We start from the raw sequence: 24333 nt of genomic DNA on the forward strand, positions 1-24333 counted from the left end.
AACAAGTTGATAGTACTTATTAGACACTTGTAATGAGATCCCCAACGTGTATCTCCCGGCCTACTCAAACCACGTTCTTGATTCAAACCCGATCCACTTTCAATTTACCCCACTTCCAAAGCTTGAGCCACTACTTGAGCTTGGTGTTTTCGAATAAGGTCTCTTCTCTTACAAGAAGCTCCCACCACATTTAACAAGTTTGCAAGTACGTCAAAAAGCCAAGTACAATTAACATTGTTTTTAGTAACCGCAACTAGAGTTAGTTGAAGTTGATGAGCAAAACAATGAATGTAATAGGCTCTTGGATTATCATTCATAATCAAAGTCTTGAGGCCATTGATTTCACCCCTCATGTTACTTGCCCCATCATACCCTTGACCTCTTATCATGGAAGGACTCAATGAATGTTCCATAAGCAACGACATAATGGCATTTTTAAGAGACAAAGCGGTAGTATTACCCACATGTAGAATGCCTAAAAAGCGTTCCACTACCGATCCATTTTCTCTATTAACAAACCGCAAAACAAGAGCTAGTTGTTCTTTTTGAGACACATCGCTTGATTCATCGGCCAAAATAGAAAAGTAACCATCACCAACCTCTTCTATTATGCGCTTAGTAGTCTCTTTTGCACAACAAGTGATAATGTCTTTTTGAATTTTGGGAGATGTTAATTGACAATTTTTGGGTGCATTTTGGAAAGTATATTTTCTTATTTTCTCAACCTTCCCACCCAACCACTTCAAAAGCTCAATAAAGTTACCTCTACTATATGACTCCTCACTTTCATCATGTCCCCGGAATGCCAAACCTTGGCCCAAAAGAAATCTCAAACAAGTTAAGGATGCATTCAAACGAATATGATATTCATTCATTTGAACCTCACTCGCATTATCAAATACAAATTCAATTGATGTCTTCTTTGAATCTCTTAGATTCACATATTTCTCATAAGCAATATTATGAGCACTTTTAATTCCTCCAACATGCTTCTCAAGCCTCTCAGGTTTATTCCACGCTCTAAACCATCCAACAACAAATGCATCACCCCCCTTGTTAATTTCAACATCCCTTTTGAACAAATAACAAACAAAACAAAATGCGGCATCCATTTCAACACTATATTCAAGCCAATCCCATTTTTTGAACCAATTCAAACTAAAACGGCGTAACCTATCGGAGATATTACTTTGAGGGAAATCATGTGTTTTGCGTTGGCAAGGTTTTTTAAGAATATATGCTCTCCTAACCGGATTTCTTTCATTAGGGGGATAATCCATTATGTTTTTCCTCAATCCCGGGTCATGAGGAAGAAGTTCAACATCATACACCCAGTCATCATCCAATGGTTCATCACAACTACTTGAACCACCTACTTCCATATTAACATCTTCACTTGGAGGGGAACTTAAAGGAGGACTTAGAGGGGAACTTAAAGGAGAAGATTCATTGCCTTCGTTAAATGTTTGTTGGGATTTCATTCTTTTAAACAATAATTCACGAAGATCGGGTTGTCTTCCCTTTGCTTTTGACTTTTTCGAACAAGGTGAACTTGAATTACTTGACATTTCCTAATTAAATTAGAAATATGACTCAATTATTCAATCTAATTATTCAAACTATCAAGTAACAACTTGCAACCAATGAACCAAACAAATTATTCAATTAAACAAACAATAATTTAAACAACCAATGAATCAAGAATCAAAGATCAACAATTAAACAAATTAACAATGAACTAATGAAGCTATGAAACAATTAAACAAATTAACAATCACAATTACAAATTAACAATTAAATAAGTAATGGAAGCATGGAACTCACAAGTGACGAAGTGTACTGTCGTGTCTGTCCTCTGTCGAAGTATGGAATTGAAGAGAAGAGGAAGAGGAAGCGAGTAGCGAAGAGGAAGAACAGTCAGTGACTGTGAGCGACGAAGAGGAAGTATGGAATTGAGTGTCTGTGACTCTGTAGTGTCGAATGTCGAAGGCTGTGGCTGTGGCGACTGGCGACGAAGAGGAAGAGGAAGGCTGCCGTTTGTGGGCTGTGGTGGTGGAGATTTCAGATTTGGAAGAGGAAGAGGAAGAGGAAGGCTGTCGAATGTCGAACAACGTTTAGGGTTTGGTTTGTTTTCGAAATGAGAAGGAAGGCTGCCGTTTTTATTTTTGTTTTTTAAAGGTGATTAGCGACGGGAATTGTGGTCGCCAGGTGGTCGCTAAGTGGTCGCAAAAAATAATTTTTTTTTAAAATCTGATTTATTTTTTTCAAATTGGGGGGGCCACTGCCCCCCTTGCCCCTAGCTGGGTCCGCCACTGTTTGGCACTAATATCTATTTTCTCTTAGTGCTTTCGACAACCTTCTAATTCCGTTGATTGCTGCTACTACACTCTCAAATACATGGACGATATCTTAAAATCCGTGAAGGAGGTTGGAGTCGAAAATATAGATGCCATAAGTATTTGTTATGTTCTTAAATTTATTATTATTGGTAAAATCTAATGTTTATTAATCTTTTAATTTTATATTATATTATAGGTTTTATACGACATTCTGAGGGAAAACCGCAGCAAATAATGGCCAAAAAACCGCAGCAAATGAGGTTTTTTCCATTAGTGATACCTTTCAGACGCGGTAAAGTTACTGGTCGTTTTTCTAAATTGTCCAAATGGACTGTAAAGTTACTGGTCGTTTTTAAAATTAAGAAACATTGGGTTTTATGGATTAATCTTTTAATATTATGAAGTATAGTGATGCCTTGTGGCATAGAATGGATGCGATGTGTGAACACGTAATAATACGTGTAGTGATTGTGTTGGATTCTCGTGCTACTTATGTACACGCTTAGACCATACTTTTGTAATTGGTTATGTAAAGTAATGTTGTATTCATTCTATAATATGATGCTGTATGTCACTTAAGGCTTAGACACCTCAAATAATTTTAAAGGAGTTTAACTTGGAAAATGATGGTGATCGTGTTTATCATCCGTATGAGGTTATGAAATTGGATTTAAAATTATTATTATTTGTTTTCATGGAAGTTGTAATTGGAAATGATGGTGATCGTGTTTATCATCCGTATGAGGTTATGAAATTGGATTTAAAATTATTATTATTTGTTTTCATGGAAGTTGTAATTGGAAATGATGGTGATCGTGTTTATCACACGTAATAATATTTTGCTTCCTTTAAAACTCTAGACGTGACCAATTCAAGCTCTTTCTCTAATACTAATTGTAAATTTCGATTTTGAAAAACTACTTGGTATTTTTATTTAGATCATTCAATCAAAATACGACAAATCAGATCAAGAGAAATAAAATACGCCAAAAATGCGAGAAAATTTTGTTAAATTGTAGTATTAGGAATATTTCTCATGTTAAACTTGAATTCAAAGTACATATTTTTTTGTTAAATTGTATTTAAAAAATATATTTTGTTAACTTCGTATGCATTAAATCATTAGTACACAATGATAAAGTTTGATAAAAATCCGACTCCGTTGGAGGTCCGAGAGTTCGAGTCGGGGAAAACTTGGAGTATGCATAATCCGACTCCAAGTGGAGGTGGACTAAAAAAAAAAGTTCGACTAAAATCCGGAGCAAAGTCAGAGTATGTAAAATCGGAGCCAAGTCCAACCCATTGCCATCCCTATTGATGAGCTTAAATTAATTTTTTTTATCGCAAGTACTTTTAACTTTTAGACATTTATTGGTTTTGATGAGGCTTGAAGGTTCTCGAGTTGTAAAATTTTATGACTTTCGCAGATTTAATTTTCATTTTTGTTTATTTATTTCTTTATCACTAGAACGTCTTTGGTCTTAGAATCCGGTTTAAATTAAATGTCCGAGGGGTAACCCGAAATTTATATTTACATGTGAATATCTGGTTCCTTTTAACTTGGACTATTACAATTGGTATCAGAGCCAATGTTCTTAAATTGATAAAGAAAAAAAATTGGCCTTAGTAGAGAGATGGGGGGATAGGTTACTAGGGATGGAATTGTTCAATGTGGTCTTGTGGTGTATGCTTTGTGTAGTGGGCAGATAGGGCCATTGATTGTTGATAAGTTTAAGTGGTTTGTGTAAAGTTTTATTTGTGATGATAAAGTATTGCATTGCTGTAAATCAAGAAGTATGGATAAAGGAAAAGGGCCCATTGACCCTCGCACTGTAATACCCCGGCCCCTCGGACCACTGGTGACTACACATAGAGACTATAGATTGGCCTCACAGACCAACAGATGTCTTTCCAGCGCACTTTGGCCTCACTCGTGCGCACCTAGGAAAACTTCCCATGAGGTCACCCATCCTAAAATTACTTCCCTCCAAGCACGCTTAATTGTAGAGTTCTTAGCAAATGGGCTCCCATGAAGATGCCCCTTGTTGATGGGTAGTCTATCTATCCTCTTTAAAGCTCAATCATGGGTATAACACGCACCCCAAAAGAAGAGAGAGAGGGACCAATGCTTAACCCGGTACCTATTTAGAGGTAGGCTTCAAACCTAAACCTATGGAGGATAAAGGATGGCAAGAGTCTCTTTAAAGTTAGGGCACATATTAAGATGATCCAAGCTAAGGTGTTACTATTTAGCGTTTGACCTAATAAGTTCAAGCGTCTTTCATCAAGTAGGGAGAGAACTGAAATATTACGGGGGGAGCCTAGTGGAGTAGGACTATCAGAGAGAGTCATGATTCTTGAGGTAGCCCCAACTGACCAAGATATTAAGGAACCTTTGGAGGCGGAAGAACCAATAGTACCTAAAGAACCCGATCTAGCTTTATTAGAGGAAGGATTTGCACCTGAATCCCATTAGATGATGCAGTCAACCCCGTTGATTTAGAACCATATTTCCCTCATGAGGAAGAAGAGATGGAAGAAGAAGAAGATCCTACGCCCATGAACATTAGACTGAGAGGTGTCAAGGAATAGGTATTAGAAACTAAGAGTAACATTGAGATGTGGGAAACTCTAACGCCTAGACCTATATTCTTATCTGATTCTAAGGGAGAGGCTGAACTTAACGGACCTCCAGAGATATTGGGTAATACTGTTAGACCTATACCTTTCGATGAGAATGCTAATATTGGAGGATGGTTAAAGGAGGAGGATTTCGAAGAGGACCTCGATGAAGATTCGAATGAGGACTCGGAAGAGGACCCTTATGAAGACTCTTAGGTGGACAATGAGGGAGAATTCAGTGGAGGATTTGATGTTGGAGTCTAACAGTTATTCAGGGGATGACTCGGGTATCGATAAACATTTTCTTCTTGCTAATTACTGAGAGTATAATGATACTATGAATGTCAATCGATAGATGTTTTGATATTTCTTTTAGATATTATAACTCTTTGATATTTTAAGTGTGCTTGTAAGAGATTGTCTCTAGAAGGTCTGGTCAATTTTGAGCCAATTGTTCCTTTACTCTTAAGCCTTCCTTCATGTCAAGAGGTAGGAAGTCCAATAAATTTTTGTATGGCCATATACTCAACTATGAAATTACCTATTTCATCGCTCACATTGCCTTGAATTATACTCCCCTCAGGTTGTGCTGGATTTCTCATTTTGTTTTGTAAAACACCCATATGTCTTTCAAAACGATAACACCACCTTACAAAAATTGGACCTAAAAGCTTGATTTCACGAACGAGATGGACAATAAAATGAACCATTATGTCGAAAAAAGAAGGTGGAAAATACATCTCAAACTTGCATAAAGTTACAATCAGGTCAACTTGAGAGCATCAAGTTAAAAGGGATCAAGCACTTTACTACATATTGTGTTGAAGAACGAACATAGCTTGGTAATAGCATATCTCACTTGTTTTGGTAATATTCCATGGATTGTAATTGGTAAGAACACTTGCATCATTACATGGCAATCGTGAGATTTCATGCTTTCCAACTTCAACTCACCATTTAGGGTCACAGATTTTTTCTTGTTGGATGAGTACCCAAATGGAACCTTAATGCCATATAAAGACTCACAAAATGCCCACTTCTCTTCGTTGGAAAATGCGTATCAAGCGGGAAGCAAATAATTCTTAACATTACTCATCTTCTTTATCCCAGTAACTTTTGTTTACCCTTTCCCTTGTTACTACCACCTTCTTATTTTGCTCTATTTGTTTTCTTACTCACCTTAACCTGTGACCACAACTCCGGCAGAAACCCTTACATTCAGAGGAATCTCGAACTTTCTTGGTCTATATGCATAATGTCAAGACAATGCCTAACTTATAGATCTTTCTAATATAGAAGCTTCCAAAAGATTGATTCTTTTTTCCATAGTCGTTCTTCACCCCTTCTCACTTGCCCTGTTTTACCAAATACAGTTTCAACCCCCTTAGTCTATTTGTTAACCTCATAACCGGTCAATAGTCGGCAAGCTATACAGTCCTTAACCTTCCTGTTGAATGTCCTTTTCTTCTTACGATATTGGTGATCTCAAGGGAGGAACTTTCAATGGTGCATGAATACATGTTTGCATTTAGGAATCCATGTGAATTCCATGTCATCGATACATATTGGGCATGCTTTCTTCCCTTTGTTATTATACCCTGATAAGTTGTCATATGCTGGAAAATCATTGACGGTGTATAAAAGCATTGCACGTTATGTGAACTCCATATTAGCATGTGCATCGAACATGGAAACCCCTTCATCCCACATCTTTCTCAAATCCTCAATGAGAGAAGCAAGATATACATCTATGTCATTCCAACGTTGTTTAGGACTTGAGATTAGAAGCAAAAGAATAATGTACTTACTCTTCAAACACAACCAAGGAGGCACATTATAGATAACTAACAGTACCAGCCAAGTACTATGTTGAGAACTAAGATTTCCGAATGGGTTCATTCCATCCTGCATAGTCCGAGCATTAAATTACGATCTTCATCCCCAAATGTCTTATGCAAGTAACCAGTCTTCAACCTATCTGCATGCCACCTCAAATTTGACGCATCTTTCTTTATAGAGAACAAACGCTTAAATCTAGTTATTATTAGAAGATACCACATACTTTAACCGGGGCCCTTTACGATCCCAAGCCTCTTTACGCTTGTAACACGATAACCCAGACCTCGGCACTCATCTAAGTTTTCATTTTCATTTCGATACAATACATAATCATTCAGACATGCATTAATCTTCTGTTACTCTAAGCCGAAATGACACATGAGTTTTATGGCATAATATTTCGACTTTGAAAGTTCATTTTCATTAGAAAGCATCTCACCTAACTCTTCTAATAGCATTGTGAAATTAGTGTCACTCCAATTGAACTTTGACTTAATGTTGAAAATTGTCAACACGACTATTAGTTTGGTGAACTATGTACATCCAGGGTACAAAGGCTTTTGAGAAGCCTCTGTCAACAATTAAAAACACGAGGACGTTTTCCTAACTCATCCTCGACCTCGTCCATCATCTCAACACGATCTATATCCTCATTGACATTTTCTTCATTAGTCTCATACCCATTAACACGATCTACATCCTCATTGACATCCTTATTGACACTTTTTTCTTCGTAAACTCCCGCCTCGTCATGCCTCACCCAAACATGATATTGAGGCCTAAACCCACGTCGAAGTATGTGCTCCAAAAGAATGTCAACAGTATTTACCTTCGATACATTGCCACACTTGACACATGGACAATAAAAAAACTCCCCCGTCCTAACTTGATGTTCGACTGCAATACTACAAAAATTCTAATACCCCATCAACAAATTATGACGATTCAATGCTACCATACATTCAAGATCGATCTTTTATCATCCTAAGTGTGATTATTTAAAAACAAAATAAATACACATTAATCAAAATATATACATAATCCTAATTAACCCTAATTAACCCTATTTAACTAAATTAACCATCATGTTATTTAAAATTTTCAAATTATGTATATTCTAATTACAAAACATATATAAGCCAAAAAACTATTTTCTTTTATAATTTTTTTAACAAAATCCATATAAATCAAAATAGCTAACAAACTAATAATAACTTAAACTTGAAAACATGTAAAACTTAAAAACAACTACATACATAAGTAAATCACATTCAAATATACAACATAAAATAAGTTTATAATTTACTTAATCTACCCTAAAAATCCTAATTAAGCAAAATTTGTAGTTACAAACACATAAAAATATCAAACATACAACATGAGGGTTGAATAGAAATTACCTTGGTATTTAGATGATAATGTTGTATCTACAATTGGGTTATGTAACCTACAATGAAAAACAAAAAAAAAATTAGTAAAAAAAAAATAAAATTAAGCCCTAAAACACCTTGAAGAATTTAAATTAAGCTTAAAGAAATTATACCTTGAAGAAGAACAAGAACTAAACCCTAATTATGTAGGTTGAACAAGAAGATACCAAAAAAATGAAAATGGTGAGAATTTGAAGAAGAAAGAAAGACAACAAAAGCTTAAAGAAGAAAAATGGTGAATTTCGTGCAAGAAGAAGAAGAAGAAAAAGATGCAACAACTACTGTTTTTCGTGGGTTTGAAGAACGAAGTAGTATAGGTTGAAAAAGAATAAGAAGAAGTAGTATAACTTAAAGAAGATGAAGAATTTTCGTGTGTAGTACGGTTGAAATGAAATAGTATTGAAGTGAAATGTAGTATATACTGATATAAGCCGCGTTTTTTTGCAAAAAAAAAAGAGTGGGTATATGCCGCAGTTCTAAAAAAATCGCAACATATAATGTGTTGTATGAACGCAGCATATACCCTTCTTTATTTTCCCTTTTTTATCTATTTATTTTATGTTGCGTTTTCTAAAAACCGCAGCATATGTTTAGCAGCAGATGATTTTTTTACACTAGTGGTGTTATGGTTTATGCGTTGTAATTGAAAACCGTTGAATTATGAAATGAAAGTAAAGGGATTTAATTATTTTTAAAAAAATTTAAATAAAAATCTAGATAAAAATTTTCTGCCTCGGGAGTCGCATCTCAACCCTTCGGGGTCTGGGTGCCTTCCATTCGTCGTTTCAATCCCGATTGGATTAAAAGTTGCTTAAACGCTAAAATTAATCAAAAATAATAAATGTTTGTTAAAACTTGCGAAATTTAAAACCCAATGAAATAGATACCTTCCGGATGCAGCGGTGAAGACAGGTTTTCTGTTTGAAAAATCTTAATTGTCCAAAAGGGGTTGCAAAGTTATTGATCGTTTTTGGAATTAAGAAACAATGGGTATTAAGGATTAATCATTAAAAATTATGAAGTATAGTGATGCCTTGATGGCATAGAAGGGATGCGATGTGTAAACACGTACTAATATGTGATCTTTGTATGTGTGTTTGTGTTTAGGACCTTGGTTCATAAGAGCCAGAGGTTAAGATATCGTACATGTAGTGATTGTGTTGGATTGTTGTGCTACTATAGTTAATAGTGATTTGATGGACTAATTTGCATGTTATGATCTTTGATTTGATAGACTAATTATCTTCATAATTAGGTCATTGGTTAATAGTGATTTGTACCTCTTATATTATGAGCTTTATATGGAGTTTATATAGGTTAGTTTCCCTTTTATGATGTGTTTCAGACCTATATTTTGATGGGTGTTTATAAGGGTATTGAATAGTGAATGTGTTGCTGTTGGGAATAATCTATAACAGGGATATTCTAATTAAGAAATTCATACACATTCGACACAAGTTATTCACCTACAAAAAGCTTTGAGGATAAACCATTTTCTTATTTTCGATCAAATTTTAGAGTGGTGATATATTTACACATTTAATAGTGAGAACACACATGTGTAAGGATGAGTGTTTTAATCTTGGAAATGTCTAGAAGGCATCTAGTACTATTGATACTCCTGAAATCTCCTTCTTAAGCTAACATTGTTTCTTTGTGTCACACTAAAACTAAATACAAAATAAAATCATTTTCGATCCCTTTACAAAATTCAAAATTTTTTTCCATTGAAGGTAAACTAGTTTCCTACACTTATTATAAGAGAAGTTGATACTTGCTACATAGAGAGAAACTATTCATATATCCACCTAAAGAACACCCATCAATGTAACAATGTAACCAAAAAAATTGAATAATCTAATCTTTTACCTATCCTTTGTGAATAATCCTCAACTTTGGATTATTTTCTAATAATTTCACCTTTGCACTACATCTGTTCTCAAAATTATAGCCTATAATAGGTTATTTATATTTTACAAAAATAAAATTATCTTTTAAAAAAAGAAAAACCCCTTTCTGCCCTTATCCACACTAACACCACCCCGCCAACCCAACCTCTTGCAACACCCTACCACCACCGTCCATTATACACCAATAAACCTGTATCAACCAACACCTAAAATGCATCACAAGCAAACTAGAACTAAACATTACTTTTTGGAATCGAGCACCATCGACAATAATCAAGCCAAAAAAACTCTGGTACACCCCATATAAAAATGCCCTAAAACACTCATATTTGCCCAAAAAATTAATGATAAAGGCGAGGGAGGAAAAGAGAACCACAGAGGGTTAAAAGAGGGAAATAGGGTTGTTGAAGGTGGCAAATGGCTGGAAGCTGCAAATAGGTAAGGGTGTAGTAACATAATTACAAGGTAGTTAGGGAAAAGAGTTAAAGAACGTGCATGGTGAAAGGAGGGGAGAGAGAAGGCAACACTTGGATTAGGTGGGAGAGGGATGAGATTGTCAATACTTAGAAGGGGGTAGGCAAAGGGAGAGGTTGGTGGTGGAAAGGGAAATGAGTGAGTGGGGATGAGTTTTTTTCTTTATTTTTATTTAATTTTTTAAATATAAATAACCTGCTATAGTAGGTCATTAAGTAATACATATGTTGGAAACAAATGTAGTGCAAAAGTGAAATTATTCATAGAGAATGGATAAAAGGTGAGATTATTCAAGACAATCTTCCTAAAAAGAGAAATAAAATTAATAAAATATTGAATGTTATTGACGAGGAAACCATGTATTGGAAGAAAATATATTTAGCCACTTGCAAAAAAGGTTAAAAATAATAATCTTGTTGCAATTCACAAACATGTATTATAAAATGCCAGATTTCCTTTAGATCATATCAACAATGTCAAACACGTGTCTAGTGCTTCAAGTCATATTACTTTTAAGACAAAAGACACACGTGTATGCAAATTATTTAGTAGATAACAGAGTGAGAAGAGTAGATTGTTGATGGATAATGGTGACATGATTGATGTCTACTTTTCCTTTATTTCTCATAAAGTGATGAAAAAGAATAACATCTCAACGAGATTTAAGATGAAGACAAACACATTTAAAAGCTATGAAAAAGTCTTCAATTAAATGTATTCTAACACAAGAATTTACTATAAACAAAATTCAAATGCTCTTTTAATAGCCAACCAAACAAATTCATCACAACTCACTATACACTAAAGTCTTCATAGCATTTATTCAAAAAAAAAAGTCTTCATAGCATTAATAAATAACATAAACTCTTAAAAACTCTAAAAAATCCCAATAAAATGGTAGATGATATACACCACAAAAAAAACTTGCACAACTTCACATTTAACCAATAATTGAGAAATTAAATGGATTAGATATTTTCTAATTTTTCTATATTATACTACCTCCTATTCAGCTGAATTGTCCCATTTTTTTTTTGGCACTATTCACTTATCACTCTTAATTTGTATTTTACTCTTAATCTATAAGTTAAAACATAGTCATATGAGATCTTGTTTGATTTGTCTCAATACAAGGATTATTAATATCAACTTTTTATAATTTTTAATTAAGCATAATTTGAGATATTAAGAGTTAAAATGTTGCCTCGGCAAGTGTGAAAAGTCAAATGGGACAGTTCAGCTGAATAGGAGGGAGTATATATTATCCCCTTTGTCCAAATGGTATTCGATCAACGATCAAAACCCTAGATCTATCCAATTTAGGAAAAAAGTTTGTCCAAAAAGTCAAAATCAATAGAATGAACAGAGGGCAAAATTGGAACAATAAAAGAAGGGTCAAGATTGAATAAGCGATAGAATTAATACGTGGTGAAACATCATCAACACTACCATCTCCACCACCAAAGAGAAAAGAAAAGTAGAAAGACTCTTCTGGAGAAGACACAGTCACAGAAGATCGAACAAGGAAAAAGTTTAAGAAATTCTTCTCTTCATTTTCACTCTCTTCTGTAATCGAATCAACAAATGGCGTATTGAAGAGTGAATCTTTCAGCAAAAATGAAGTATCATCACAGAAATACACTTTTCAATGTCATATACTATAATGGAGAATAGTGTAAAGGCTGAAGTATTTTCGGTTGCTTGCTTCTTGTTGTTTTTACTCAAAGTATTTGTTCCTACTTGTTCGTCAGTTCATCCTCTAGAATCTTCTTCATCGTGCTTTTATATAACCTAGTTGATTATTTTTGGAGGTTTTTAGTTGATTGAAGTGAAAAGTAATTAATTTGGCTGAGATCCAACAAAAACGGAGAACATTGGAATAGATATGGAGTGAAAAACCGTTAATTAAGCAGGTACTGGAAGATCTATGAAGTAAGTTGTGTTGATTTTAATTTGGTGCTCATTAGTAGTTTTCGTAACGGAGATCTCAATTAATAGCATTGATGTAAATTGATGATGGCAAAGGCTTAAAAAGTCAACTTGATAAGATTTTATGCTAATATCATCACAGATTGCGGATTATTTTGTTGAGACCTTTTTACGGCTTCATCTTCATAGCAAAATGCGATTTGTTGGACAGAAAATTTTTGTAGAAAATTTGTTACATCTCATGTTGAGTAGTTAGGGTGAATTCATTTATTTGACGGCAACATGTTAATGATCTTAGTGACCGACAAAATGTCAGTAGGGTAGTCAGGGTGGAAATTTTTCGGTTTTGAATAAGATTATTGTCAAGGTATTGCTTGAATAATACCTGCTGCATTTGAAGTGAAAGTGTATGATTTGAGTTGAGCTCAGTATTTTGATGATGCACTCGAGTTTTGACTGTATGCGGTAGTGATCTCAAGAGGATTTTTATTATTGATAGGCACTGGTATTGTTTCCTTATGATTTAACCTTGTCATTGTGCTCTCTAGCATTAACTGCTATTCCATCTGCCCCTTTGAATTTGACACACTTATCTCACATTGCGTTCTCAAAGGTTAAATTAATATACCTCATCAATCTTTTGGGCTTGTTGGAGAAAGCAGATCTACATTGTGATTTATGTCATCTGATTCTACTCCAATCCAAGGGATGGAGGGAGTGTGTAATATTCACGTTTGGTTTATTTAGGTCTAGTGTATTCAGAAAGCCTTTGGTTTTATTCTGCGTTCAGATTACTAGGCATCCAAGGTTTTTGCTTGCATTTGTGAGAAATTGTGTTATTGCTTATGCAATGAGTTCATTCTTTTCAGAACATGGGTTTAAGGTGTTAGTTTTGTTGTTCCTCTATGTTGGATCTGTGTTTTCTTGGTTCTGCTTATGACGAAATAATGCTTATTTGCTTTGTGTGAATTTGAGTATTCATATCTTTTGTTTCCTTTTTTGTAATTTGTGCATCAGGAATCTATTTCCTCTCATTAGATCAAGATAAAAATAAAAAAATCCTGAATAGGTTTTGTAAATATGTTGGTTAAATAGAGGTTTTTGGTTATGTAAACTCATGCTAGTTTCTATTGTAACTAGCAACCTAATTATCTTTGATTCATATTGGAAGGTTTTGAAGGGTAGTTGGATTGCATACGGACGGACCAAGAAGACAGTTTCTAGGATTGTAACGGATCATAGAGGAGTATATAGCACAACTCAGAAATTCGATATGCCTGTATCTGAGACTGAAAAGGTGTTTTGTGACATCATTTTTGTAATTTGTAAAAGATGGTTTTTGTAGATCAAGATAGATTGTGTTCCCCTGTTTGGGGATTCTCCCTTTCTAATGCTTCCTTTATCTTTTTACAACAGCATGGAGTGTCTCAGCCGGGTTCTCGCTTTGGTGACAAGGTAGAGTATGTTCCTATCAAAAAGAGAAGGTTTTTATTAAGGTCTCCGTCACCACCACCAGTTAAAGCTTCTCCATGTGTTGAGGAGACTGAAAATCAGACGAAAGTTCAAGATGTTTCAAGTAAACTTGTATCTTCTAATGTAGTTTTGAGTCAGATAGTTGGCGACAATGGTAGTCGTGATGCTAAGAAATCTGATGAATCCAATGTAAGATTTGGTGAAGAGGAAGACTTCTCTGGTATATCAATACTTGCCGCTGCAGCCTGCAGTAGCAGTTTGGGAAGAGATTGCGGCTATGCAGAGGATGGTTTAGGCATTGAGGAGTCTTCAGTGCTGGAGCAAGCTCGTGAAGGCTTTGCTAATACTGAATCACGCTCATCATTTAAGGGTCTGTCAAAGGAAGATATTCCGAATTCTTCTGAAATGTCAAGTGGAGCAACTTCATCCTGTATATCCACAGAACCAATTGGAGAGCTGGCATCTATTTCAACAACGGGAAATTCTTCTCAGAAAGCTGTAACATTCGGAAAAGCCTTCCTGGGGGTTGATTCTTTAACCCTCTCTAATGACATTTCATGCAGCAAAGATGAAGAAATATCGAGGAACCAAAGGCCGCCTTCCCGAGACAAGAGGTTGCATTGGGACTTGAATGTTATGATGGATGCTTGGGATCAGCCTTTCGACGATCCACTTGCACAAAATGAAGTTGCATGTAGCATTTCTGAGGATTCAGGTAAGCTTAACCATGATTACAACAAGGAATCTGGAGTCTATGATTTGCAAGATAATCTGGAAACTGCTTCAAGAAGCTGTGTGCTGCCTGATGAACCAAGAGCAGTGCCCAATCAGAGCAAGGACAATCACGGTGTTGATGCGTGCCTCAATCTCAAGCATCCTCCTCTTCTAGATTACAAGTGTTTGTCATCCAACTCCAGTCTCAACTTTGGTGTCATAAAGTGTAAGGTTGAAGATACCAAACACAAACTCGAAGGTGAGGCTGCCCTTGACGAGGCTACTCAACGGTTGGGATCTTCTAAAATGGATGAGGATGGGGCTGCTTGTCTGAGTCTAAACTTGAATGAGGAGCGTACCAATCATCAGTCGGTGATGGAAAATGTTGGTGTCTCTTGTTGTGACTTAAATAATCTGGGGAAAGCAGGCACTTCTGAGGCTACCTTTGGCGCTGTTTCAGCTGATACTCAAATTGGATTGTATGTATCATCTAGCTCAGATGCAAATCCAAATGTTTCTATTTCAAAGGATTTGGAGACACATGACATTTTACACCATGAAGTGAATAGTCTTACGGAGAATGCTGACTCAAAAACAGTAGATCTGCAACATGTTGCAGAATTTTCTATATCTGATGATAATGGTCTTCCTTTCTTTGACACTTCTAATTCTGCGCATGAAAGATGTGAGCTTCTGGTAGCTTAAGCTTTAGTTTCTAGGTGCAGAGAATTTTGAACATTTATATTAAAACTGTTAACAATATATCTAAAATTTATCCTATGAAAATACGGAGGAATCATACTATGTGACTAGATAAGTTAACTTGCATAACTATTCAATTATTCTGACATTTGATCATAAAACATCTGTTCCAAATGATAGTGACGTGGGTGTTCAATGTCATCCAGTTTTCAAGATAGGAATTAATGCAGCTGGTGAGCTCCAGGAGGATTATGATTCACAGTATGAAGACGGGGAGCTCAGGGAGTCAAGTGGACGTGCTTGGGAAGAATTTGATAGAGAAGCTGAAAATGTAGACTATTTTTCAGACAGAGAAACATACGATGTCAGTCCATGTAATTCTGAACAAGTTGATAATAGAAAAAGTGCGACCCGGGAAGTTGCTGGTGCTATGTCTTCTCGTGATTGTAACATGAACAATGAGGATTACAGGAAAGCTTCTGAAACAGTTGGAGTTGGAAGGGGACATGATGAAGGTAACAAATTGAATTTGAGTCATGCTGTAGAGAAAGTAGAACTATCTCAGGGTAAAGAGTTGCTTGAAAGCAATAAGACCTTTTCAGATGTGGTTACTCGACTGGATGACAATGGAGGAAAGGATAAAAGGCTTAGTCAAATTGATGTATCACTAGATTCCAAAGTTACTGACACAAGAGTGGAACCAAGGGCATTTGGAAGGGGCTTACAGTCACAAATTGAGAGATCGGTTGGACGTGAGGACACATATAGGGAGGAGCAATTCAGGAAAACACAAAACAGGTATTAGTTTGACACTGGTTACACAAGCCTTTTTATGTCTACTTGGACTTCCTCCTATTCCCTTTTTCCTATGGTGTGCTTTTGTCTTTTTCCCTTCGTACAGGGTATTTTTAACTTCGCTTAGATCTAATGTTTTGATATATCTTCTTGATAGATTTGAGTCTGGCTCCTTGAGATCTTTTGATAGGGTGCGATACTCCTATAACAATCAACTTAGAGGCCGACAAGGTGATATTTGGGATGGTTCATCAGGCAGCCGTAGAGGTTTTAGGCGTCATTACTCGCCTATTGTCCGTGGACGCCCTAAACTCAATGATGATACAATTGAGGAGCGAGATGACCTTGGATGTGCTGATGCTCAAAATGATACATCATATTCTTTGCAAATTCTTCCAAGAACTCGAGTTGGCCCTGAAGAAGAGCCTTGTGCTGGGTTTAATTCCCGTTATAAAGCTGAAAGGAAGTTTAGCCCTGATAGAGGTTGTGGTTTTGGCCGAGGAAGGCCTTTCAGGTATGGTCCTTTTGGTGAGAACAGAGGAGGCAGGGGAAGATACAGGCCTTCTCCTGACGAAACATTCCAGTCATCCTTAAAATATCGGCGTCCATTGTCCCGTAGAGAGAAGAGTCTTTCTCCTTTTACAGGCAGAGGGCAGTCAAATTTACATCTTTCCCGCAGGAAGTCTCCATCTTGTTCAAGAAGTCGCTCTCCTATTGTTTGGAATTCTCCAAGGAGAAGACTGGGGGCTGGTAGTGGTACTTTTCTTAGACAACGAAGTAGATCTCCAAATTTCAGGTCTGAGGCTAGATTGCAAAGACACAGGTCACCTCATCAAGAACCTGGTTTTGGGGTTGATAATGCAGGGGGGTTTAGGTCAATTTCAAGAAACCATGGTTCTCCTCCACGTAACCGATGGAGTGCTGTTAGGAAGGATGAGCTTGGTCAATTTAGGGAGGTAGGTTACCGGCAACGTACCTCTGCTCTTGAGAAATCACCAGGAAGAATTCGCTTGAGGGGTGACAGAGCCAGTGCCTTAGATTCCCCTCGGAATCTGAAGCCTGATGGGTTTTATAGAATATCTGATGATGCTGGGAGAGGAGTTAGATATGAGGGAAATAATGAAGAAAGAAGGAAACCATATTTCTTTCGTCCAGCAAGACGCAATTATGATGGAATGGCAAGTAGATTGCACCAGCATAATAATGATAGTTTATCCATGGAAAATAGTTTTCGGGATAGAGATGCTTCAAGTTTTCAGGACAGAGGGCCGAGGAGTATGGAAAACCGCGTTGATGATCTACCTAGGAGTTTTAGAGGGGTGAATCGGTCCTTTGTTTATGAAAGGGATGGAAATTCAAATCATATTTCAAAGCAATTTGGTAATCAGTCTTTCGTTTATGAAAGAGATGGAAAAACAAATCATAATTCATCCCATAACCTGAAGTCGGAGGAGCAATATCGACCTAGTTATATTGGTACATATTCTGACAATGGTGGAGCCAATAGAGGGTGTCGATATGAGCACTATGAAAACAGACGAAAACAATACAGTCCAACTAATTTCATGAGGCGCAATGATAACGAGGACACAGATAAAGGGTCGAATGTCGATGAAAGTGTTGATGACACTCAAGAGTTTTGTGGTAGGGTTACTAGGGGATTTGATGGACAGATAGGTAGTGCAAGGTTCAGGGAAGACAAAGAGCCAGTTCTGTGTGAACAAGAGGAGAAACTAGATGACAATAGTCTGCCGGTTGGTGTACCGAATTCTGGTGGCAACAGTGCAGTAAATGTAATCACTTCACAACCTTGACCCGTGGATTCTTTCTGGTTTTGGTATCTGATGACCATTAGATATTATTTTTTCTCTCCTTAATGTTTTCTTAACAGGATAGTGTATGATGCCTGCAAATTTTTGTGAGGGTGCTTCTTATTAGTGTAGATTGCCCCTCGACAAAAATTTTGGTAGTTTTGGAAAATTTTAAATTCATATACCTTTTCTTTCATTGAATATGATCTATATCCTGGCATTTTCAGCACATGTAACTCTCGACATGATTACTGTAGGGATGAATGAATGAGATATTATGGGGATCTTGACTTACATTTTTCATGATATATGTTATGCCTTTTTCTTCTATGAATGTACTGCTGTAGTGCACTAGTGCTGTTAAAGATTAACAAGGGAAAGATTTGTTTGCTTCATTTTTTCGAAAAGGACTTGGCAAGAGTTTATCACATGCATCGTGGATGCAGAGATCTTTTGCTACATGATTCGATTCCAATGAGGGAAGGTTTATAAGAGTACTGACAGCTGATAAAAGGGCTTTGTATCTGGTAACAATAGACTCATTTAAGTTCGCCATAGTTTTGAAAGAGGATTATTGTGTTTCATGGATGAACTCAATTGTTGGAATATCTGAAATGTTGCTTTGAGATTATGATGCATATGCACATAACCGATAACGGCTCCGCAAGACAAAGGGAGACTTTCCTTTCTGTCTACTTATGTGCTTGAAGCCATTATTTCGTTCTGTTGGCAGGTCCTCTCTATTGCTTGGATGATGATTATGTTCTGTTTTTTGAGCTGATTCTATTGGGTGACTGTGTTTACATAAATGTAAATGTGTACACAAAGGCTTATAAGGTGCCATGTGAAATACAGCAGCATTATTCTATTTTGTATAACCTGCAGTCAGGTTTGAATAACTAGAGGTGAGAATTTTGTCCTTGGTTTATTTATTGCTTTTGCCACCTGACTTCAGTTACTTTTGTTGATCCGGTGGAAATAAGCTATGTATATGGTACGAAGCTATACGGTTTCTTCATCAGTTTTGGTAATGAAGTGTTCTCGTAATAATTTAAGATTGATGTCAATCATCTAAAAAGTGTTGATCATTCCCGAATTCATGAAATTTATGGTGCCCTCTTATTTGAAGTTACAGAATTCAGAAAACTGGCACCGTTCAAAGTCCTTCGGTTTCAGGAACATATTTTTGTACTTTGGCATAGTTTTCTTCCATTGACGATGAATCTGTTTATATCTGGAAGGTGTTGGCTATGCATGCTATGCTATTTTTCATATAATGCCTGAAAAACATCAGGATGCTTGTGTGCGAGAAAGTTACGCTGGGAAACTTATGCAAGTTCTTGTGTCATGTTGTGTTTATGCATTGTCCATACAGTTGAGCAGATTGTAGGATGTGTTTGCCTGAGTAATTCTTTCTTTCTTTGAATTCAAGAGGTGAGATATTCAATATAAAGGAGGCTGTGGTTTACAATTTTCCTTAAGTTTCATATGAAGATGTTGGCGTTCATATATTGCTTCAAACTATTAGGTTCGTCATCAGCTCCTTTCAAAAGTACAAGATTATGAACTTCTATTTCTTTGTTCTTTTATGAATCACAGGATACAAAACGTGTGGATTTTGTTCATCCTTTCTAGAAAATCGTATATTTGGAAAATGATTTGTTTGAAGTTTTCAAATCTTCGACCAACTACTATATAGAGATTAACGAGTTCAGAGGCAAAAGTATGAGTCTTACAAGGATATGGGAGTTAAATTTCATTTTCACGAGATTCGGACCCACGACTTGACGATAGAACTGAAGTTTTAATGAATTTTAGAAAAAGTTGAGCGAAAAAATAAAAAAAATTAAGCAAATAAGCGAAATTCTAAACTTTTTCCAAAAGTAAGCGTCCAAACCCCAAAGCTGTGCTTTGGAGCTGTTCGCAGTTACTAACTGCGAACAGCTATAAAAGACAAAAGAGCTGTTCGCAGTTAGTAACTGCGAACAGTTCAAAAAACACAAAATAGCTGTTCGCAGTTAGACTGCGAACAGCAAAAAGACAAAATAGCTGTTCGCAGTTACTAACAAAAAAAAAAAAATTTTTTTTTTTCTGTTCGTGCGAACAGCTATTTTGTCTTTTTTTGACCTGTTCGCAGTTAGTAACTGCGAACAGCTCCAAAGCATAGTTTTGGGGTTTGGACGCTTACTTTTGGGAAAAGTTTAGAATTTCGCTTATTTGCTTAATTTTTTATATTTTTTCGCTCAACTTTTTCTAAAATTCAGTTTTAATAACAGTAGGATTTGAAAGCAATGTGATATGGACCATTGAGCTGTTGTTCCGTGTCTGATCTTAATAAGTGGACTACATTGTCAATTCTTACCCTCGTCCTCTGAGCTCAATTGAGTGTCACGTGATTTGCTGATCTTCTTACGAATCATGAATTGAAAAAAGTAAATTGCAAATTTAAAAGGCAAATCAGCTGGTGAATTATGATACAATGAGTTGAACCCGTATGTTGGACTATAATTCGAGTTTTGACGTTATTGTGGTGAGCTTTATGTCGTGTTGTCTTGATATATCATGAACCTTACTCTTTCACTGCCTTCACTTGGAGAACGTATTTTACCAATGAATTGATTTTTGGATCTACGAAATTAGGCCTTCTGATCCTATTTTGTTATAGTAGTAATTTTGTACAAAGGCATTCCTAAGAAATGAGAAGGATACAAGAACCATAAGGTATGTATATATACATAGAATAAGTGTAGGAGCTAGCTCGGAAGCATTCATGTTGTGCACGGAATCAACTCAATCAGAAATTTTTAACCGTTAGATAAAATCATCTTTGATATCTTTGGAACTCAGGCAACCAACACTCCATCACCGACTCTACACGAGACTGTTACGGCCTTCTAGTTGAAAGCAACCTTATATCCTTATGCTCTTAGTAATACTTGAATGATTGAATCCAATACACGTGTAGGTGGGTCTGCTTATTTATTTTATTTATAGGCCTTTAATTTATCTTTCATGTGTAGCTATGTCTATGTATCTTTCTCGAGCCGGGGGATTCCTTTGGCCGCGCTCTCTTTTATGGGTATGAGTTGCCGCCGTCCTTCCCTCTCCAGATCCTGTCCATAGTTATTCTATGAACGGGATATACTGAATAGGATGATGATGATGATTGAATCCATTACACTTGTACTAGAACATGTAGTATATAAGGCATTGGACAAAACTAAAATGAGAAGCTTTATTTTACGCTGAAATTTAACACTAGTAATGGATTTGTCAAATTTCAAGGGGCTATTAGGTTCATGATGATGAATAGACTTGTCAAATTTCAATCGTATTTGAAACCTAACTGTATTCGAACTGACTAAAATCCCATCGACTCGACCCGATTTCCTAAACTTTGGTTAACTATTGAGTTTTAATTAATATTTTAGAGTTAAATTCTTAATTTTTCATCAATTTTTATTTTTAAGTCGATATTTTTAATATTTTGCAGATTCTAATTACAACTTCAATGACTTTAATATACTGGACATGATGATATAACTTGTTAAATTGAACTTATCTGACTTAAAACCGACCTGATCACCTAATTTTAAAGTTCTAGAAAGCAATTACATTTAACAAGATCGTGCTTAATCATTAGTTGCAGAGCTTCAATTTGGGTGGTCCATAAACAATAAAACAAAGCATGTACCAAAAGGAATAGCATTAGAGCACTAGATTTCGTGGTACATAGAGCCAAATTACTGACAACTACTTGTTGGTACATGCATTATCATTATCTGATGTCTTCCACCAGAAAAAAAAAAAAATTTACTTCCTTTATGGTTAGATCAGATAAAAGAGAAAGTTGCAACAATTTATGGTAGCTTGCCTTTATGTCGCTCTACTAGTACAAAGATTTTCTTGAATAGAAAAGAGTTTTCAAAAAAGATACAAAAAAACTAAATGAATAAGGCCTTATCTAATTCTAGACTTTTAAATAATTCATCAAGATAAGTATATGATTTTATCCATATGCATCTATTGTCAATATGACTTTTGAAAAGATAATTTGACATTTATTTGGGGTTGTATACATTCTGATGTGGGATTGATGTACTAATAACTACTCATAACAATTTGATTGTGTTTTATGCTCCTTAAATGTCTAATTGTAGAATTTTGTTTGTTCTTTTGTTGTTTTATGTGTTCTATAATGTGTTTATGGTAAAAGGATGAACTATTATTATGTGCTAATTTTAAGCAATGTTGAGTATTGAGTTGTGATTTAATGGACTTTTTCTGTTGTGGTCTTAAGAAGTGATTTAATGGAGTTAGAAAGTTTTAAGGAGCTACATTTTATTGATGATAATGTGGGTATGCAAGTATTACAATAAACATAATTGCAATAATACTTGATTATAAAGAAGACGCTACGCTTTCCTTATGTGTGGTTGTACTTTGTGTATGAAAAGTAGAATTGCACTTGGAAATACAACCACCCAGTCCAACATTCTTAGTACGAAGAAATGTTTAGGCTAAAAACGAATTTCAAATGAATAAGATAATGAAAAAATTATAACAAGAGTTAGTAGGAATGTATTTGTAGAGTTTATGAGATAATAATGATAATTTTAAATGAGTTAGCAAATCTAAATAATAGTACGTCATCGCTATATATGGAGTGTGAAAATTACTTTTCCATCAATAAGAAGTTACTATATGTCCTTCATTAAAGCAACATGTATATTAACCAATATAATACATGAATATGTCCCTACATGACCGCTTGAGTTAGTAGACCACGTGCATGATCAAGCACATGTTCTAAATCCAAAGTAGAGAAAACACTAAGATAAAGGATCAAATGAATAGAGCTCGCTCGACCGAGATAAACTATCAAATAGGCGCTCGATAGGAATGAGCCTACATATTTTAATTCTTTGCTTGTTTTCTTGCCAATTCTATACATACTCAATAACCCTCCCCCATTTAGAAATAATCTTTTTGATTACATTCTAATTTCCAAATTTCATCTCTTGCTTCAATGCCAATATCCTTACAATATGAATTGATACCTAGTATAACATACTATACAAGTGACACTATTTGATTGATGTCCACAAGGATTGTATCAATCGAATATATATACCATTAAAAGATAAAATACTCGTGATATGAATCGGTGTTATCCATCACATGACACATCCAAAGGTCGTGTTCATATCTATTCATGAGGTTTTGAAAGTTTGTAGCTCATTCTGACTTCTTCAAGAACACACTTCAACCTTACATAAGTTGGTCCTTCTGTCTGTAAATGTTGTGTTCCCATAAAAAGACACTTCATCTGGATGTCTCTTTGATCATATAAATCTTTAATGAACGACTAACTTAATCCATAAAGGGTGTAAATAAACTATGGGTCACTATACTACTTGCTTACACTATCGGATGCAAGATTTCACTACGTTAAATATAAGATATGACGTTAATGATGTCATAGATTGGGTTCCCTCATGTTTTATTAGGAAATAAACCAATTCAAATTGATGCTTGTTCAATGAAACTATCATTCATGGCTTTCGTTATGAAATCATCCTTGAACTTATGTTCACATAGTGAAGAGTCACAAACCCATCTTTTGTACATCCTTGCACAAGACTGTGTCTTGGAGCAATATGAGTATATGATGCGATTTACAATATCTACTTGGCTATAAATTGTCTCCAAAGCTGTCATACATGTATGTATTTTCATCGGGAAAATTGAATTTTGTAATAGAGGTATTTTAAACTTGAGATTCTTCAACCATTTCACTTCATGACTAGTTCTAGCTAGTGAAATATACTTTAAAGCTAAGGTGAAATTAGCTATATATGTTTTTCGTTTCTTATGTGAAATGTCACTTCCCTCATAAACAAATAACCAACCACTTCTTGAATAAGACACATTTCAACCTTTTATAGGTAGGTATTTATTTGTAAATATCGTGTCCCTGTGAAATGATGATTCATCTTGTGTTCTTTGGTAATAAAGGTATCTCAAATATGAGATTCTTTAAACATTTTGCTTCATAACTAGCTGAGGCTAATGCAATAAACTTTAAAGCTATGGCGGAATCAGTAAGACATGTTTGCTTCTTATAAGACTAAGAAATTGTACCTCCCCATAAAATATACCTAACCACTTGTAGAATAATTATTTTCTACATTTGTTGTCAAATTAGTATCCGAGTATCATTTAAAGATTGGACAAAAAATCACCATAAGTTATATCATAATCTATAGTACCTTTCAAGTACCTTATTACTCTT

At 35.5% G+C, this 24333-nt stretch overlaps 2 protein-coding genes across 4 annotated transcripts; one reads left to right on the forward strand and one right to left on the reverse strand.

Annotated features, from left to right (window-relative positions):
* Window positions 1-104: 104 nt before the first annotated feature.
* LOC130799394 (uncharacterized) lies at window positions 105-1568 on the reverse strand. Its single transcript, XM_057662491.1, has 2 exons — window positions 1174-1568; window positions 105-1071 (listed from the first exon to the last, which is right to left on the reverse strand). The coding sequence occupies exons 1-2, from the start codon at window positions 1566-1568 to the stop codon at window positions 105-107; spliced, it is 1362 nt and encodes a 453-aa protein (XP_057518474.1).
* Window positions 1569-11951: 10383 nt separating this feature from the next.
* On the forward strand, window positions 11952-18320 carry LOC130799489 (uncharacterized). Of its 3 annotated transcripts, XM_057662600.1 has the most exons (6): window positions 11952-12527; window positions 13715-13840; window positions 13960-15415; window positions 15639-15947; window positions 16035-16230; window positions 16385-18320. In XM_057662600.1, exons 2-6 carry the CDS (start codon window positions 13817-13819, stop codon window positions 18039-18041), a joined length of 3642 nt encoding a protein of 1213 aa, XP_057518583.1. In that variant the 5' UTR covers window positions 11952-12527; window positions 13715-13816; the 3' UTR covers window positions 18042-18320. The 3 variants fall into 3 exon arrangements, with proteins under 3 accessions (XP_057518583.1, XP_057518582.1, XP_057518580.1); XM_057662599.1 differs by having other exon boundaries at window positions 11954-12546; window positions 15639-16230; XM_057662597.1 differs by having other exon boundaries at window positions 11954-12527; window positions 15639-16230.
* The last annotated feature ends 6013 nt before the right edge of the window (window positions 18321-24333 follow it).

The sequence above is a fragment of the Amaranthus tricolor genome, chromosome 14, assembly GCF_026212465.1.
Source record: "Amaranthus tricolor cultivar Red isolate AtriRed21 chromosome 14, ASM2621246v1, whole genome shotgun sequence".
Lineage (NCBI taxonomy): Eukaryota > Viridiplantae > Streptophyta > Magnoliopsida > Caryophyllales > Amaranthaceae > Amaranthus > Amaranthus tricolor.